This window comes from Emys orbicularis, chromosome 13 (genome assembly GCF_028017835.1).
Source record: "Emys orbicularis isolate rEmyOrb1 chromosome 13, rEmyOrb1.hap1, whole genome shotgun sequence".
Lineage (NCBI taxonomy): Eukaryota > Metazoa > Chordata > Testudines > Emydidae > Emys > Emys orbicularis.
In genome coordinates this window covers 18,889,320-18,892,077 of record NC_088695.1, presented here as the reverse complement: position 1 = coordinate 18,892,077, position 2,758 = coordinate 18,889,320, and the positions used below count along the sequence as shown (strand labels likewise).

The window sequence follows — 2,758 nt, the reverse complement described above, 5'->3', positions numbered from 1 at the left end:
ATCAGGTTAAATCCGGAGCCTGGACATGAATTGTCCAGCTCCATTGGATGTTACAATGCAGATTTCCAGCCTGTGCTATGGTGCTGTAAAGATACATTACAGACCTGTCTGCTCTTGCAGTAGTGAGAGCCACAGGTAAATCATATGCCGATCTGTGGTATTTCCCCCTCTCCATTTACAGATTTGCTGTCTCTCATACTCTGGTGCTGGAAACACGGGTGACAGTAGGAATGGTGTCGCATCTCACATCCTCTCCATATAGCATCAGACTGGCATTTCCTTTAGGCGTAGCGTCAGTGCAACTCCTCAGTTTCCCTAGTCAAGAAAATCTAGTCTCTGGCCCTAGTGAATTATATAATTCAAGTCCCATCTCACCTGCTGTCCCACATCCTGCCAGGCCAGAGAAAAAGGGTGTGGAATGAGCATGGGAAATTTAAGAAATTTTGAGACAAAAAAAAATAAAATCCCAGTTCCCTCCCCACAAACCGCAAACAACTGACGCACCAGCCCCCAAACTTCTTTTTCTTCTTCCGCATTTCCCCTTCACCCTTGCCTGTGCCTCTCCCACACATGAATCTCCACACCACCAATTATTTATAACTGAATTTGTTTGAAAAGCCCTAGAGGAAGAACCAGGACCCGTGCCTATCTCTTGTGGATTTTCTGATGCCTGATAAGGTGCGAGCTCCGACTAAACCCTTTCCCACAGTCGGGGCACTTATAGGGTCTCTCTCCCGTGTGGGCTCGCTGATGCCTGAGGAGTTCGGAACTGTGGCTATAGCTTTTCCAGCAGTCCCCGCATTTGTAGGGTTTCTGTTCCAGGTGGTGTTTCTGATGTTTAATGAGTTTGGAGCTGGTGGCGAAGCCTTCCCCACATTCAGGACAACGGAAAGGTTTCTCTGTCACATGTGTTCCCTGATGTCTGATGAGCTTGGAGCTCACGCTGAAGCTTTTCCCACATTCACATTTGTAGGGTCTCTCTCCCGTGTGGGATCTCTGGTGTCTGATCAGGTCTGAGCTCATGCCAAAGCTTTTCCCACAGTCGGCGCATTTATAGGGTCTCTCTCCCGTGTGGAGTCTGTGGTGTATAATCAGGGCTGAGTTCCGAATGAACTTTTTCCCGCAGTCGGGGCAGTCATAGGATTTTCTTTCAATATGGACTCTTTGGTGCCTAATCAGGTGTAAGCTCAGATAGAAGCTTTTCCCACAGTCGGGGCATCTATAGGGTTTTTCTCCCGTGTGGATCCTCTGATGCCTGATAAGGTTTGAGCTCAGGTTGAAGCTCTTCCCACAGTCAGGGCATTTATAGGGCCTCTCTCCTGTGTGTGTCCTCTGGTGAGGAATGAGGTACGAGCTGCGGCTGAAGCTTTTCCCACACTGAGGGCATTTGTAGGGTCTCTCTCCTGTGTGCAGTCTCTGGTGTATAATGAGGTCAGAAGTGCGACCAAAGTTTTTCCCACAGTCGGGGCAGCTGTAGGGTTTCTCTCCGGTATGAATCCTGCGGTGTCTTGTGAAGTTTGAGTAACGACTGAAGCTCTCTCCGCAGTCGGCACAGATAGAGGTTTTCTCCCCTGTGTGGATTCTCTGATGTTCAATGAAGCGGCAGCTCCATCGGAAGCTTTTCCCACAGTCGGGGCATTTATAAGGGTGATTCTCCCGGGCTTCTCCCAGCTCAGGACTCAGGGAAACACCACCTTCATCTCTTCCCGATACTGTCCACTGTGATTCCACTCGCTCAGGATCTTCCTGCTGAGGATTCTCCTCCTCGTTCTCACTCACCATCCCATCACCTGCTGGGACAGAGAATCCAGACATCAGTCCTCCCCTGTGCCAGGGACAGAGAACCTCAGAAAGAGAAATGGAAAAGGGGAGTGCATTTAGTCCTGTCTTGAGTGCAGGGGACTGGACTTGATGACCGATTGAGTCCCCTTCCAGTTCTACAATTCTACGATTGTAAGATTCCATAAAACAAACAAAACTAAAACTGGATGATAAGATCAGTAACCGGCAAGTGAATTCCTCAAACCCTTCCCCAGAGAAGGGAGATGAGGGGACCCATTCTGCCTCCACATCCCATCTGGACACTCAGTGGGGAGGGAGCTACTGCTGGGTGTTGGTCGGGATGGGTGGGAGGCTGGGAGCGCCATCTGCCATGAGGGTACGACACCTGCTGGGGACAATCCTGACTGAACCATGAAAAGGGGGAGCCCACAGGGGCGTTAGAAGGTTTGGGAGTGGGTTTAACTTTATCTCTTACCTGCCTGAGGGCCTCTCGGAGTCTCCTTTTCTGAAGAATCCTCAGAGTCCAGGACACAGGGCTCTTCCTCTTGGTCCATGTGGCAGATGGAGTCCGGTCTGGGGATTCTGCTCATCAGAAGGAAATGGGTGAGATCAGGATGGGCTAAGTCTCCATTCAGCATTTCCCACTAGAGAACATCCCATAACGTCACACCCAGCCCTTTTCTCTGCAGGGAGGACATCTGATCCTCATGGATGGGGAACGTGTTCACGAGACCCTGTGGGAGAGCCTAGTGCCTGCAGGGAGACGTGCCGTGTGTCTCCTGGGGTAAACTCATGGATCTCCAGACACGGGGAACTGATGACTTAGGCAGAGAGCAGATAATAAGCCGCTTGTCACAACACGGTAAGGGGCCAGCGACCCCAGGGATAGAATCAGGGGCACCAGAGAAGGGGGGAGGGGGAGGGGGCATGGCCCTTCCACTTTTTACTGGGTGAGTGAGGAGGGGCAGGGTGTAGA

At 51.1% G+C, this 2,758-nt stretch overlaps 1 protein-coding gene across 1 annotated transcript; it reads right to left on the bottom strand.

Annotated features, from left to right (window-relative positions):
- Window positions 1–645: 645 nt before the first annotated feature.
- On the bottom strand, window positions 646–2,336 carry LOC135887551 (zinc finger and SCAN domain-containing protein 2-like). Its single transcript, XM_065415277.1, has 2 exons — window positions 2,258–2,336; window positions 646–1,790 (listed from the first exon to the last, which is right to left on the bottom strand). Exons 1-2 carry the CDS (start codon window positions 2,334–2,336, stop codon window positions 646–648), a joined length of 1,224 nt encoding a protein of 407 aa, XP_065271349.1.
- Window positions 2,337–2,758: the final 422 nt, after the last annotated feature.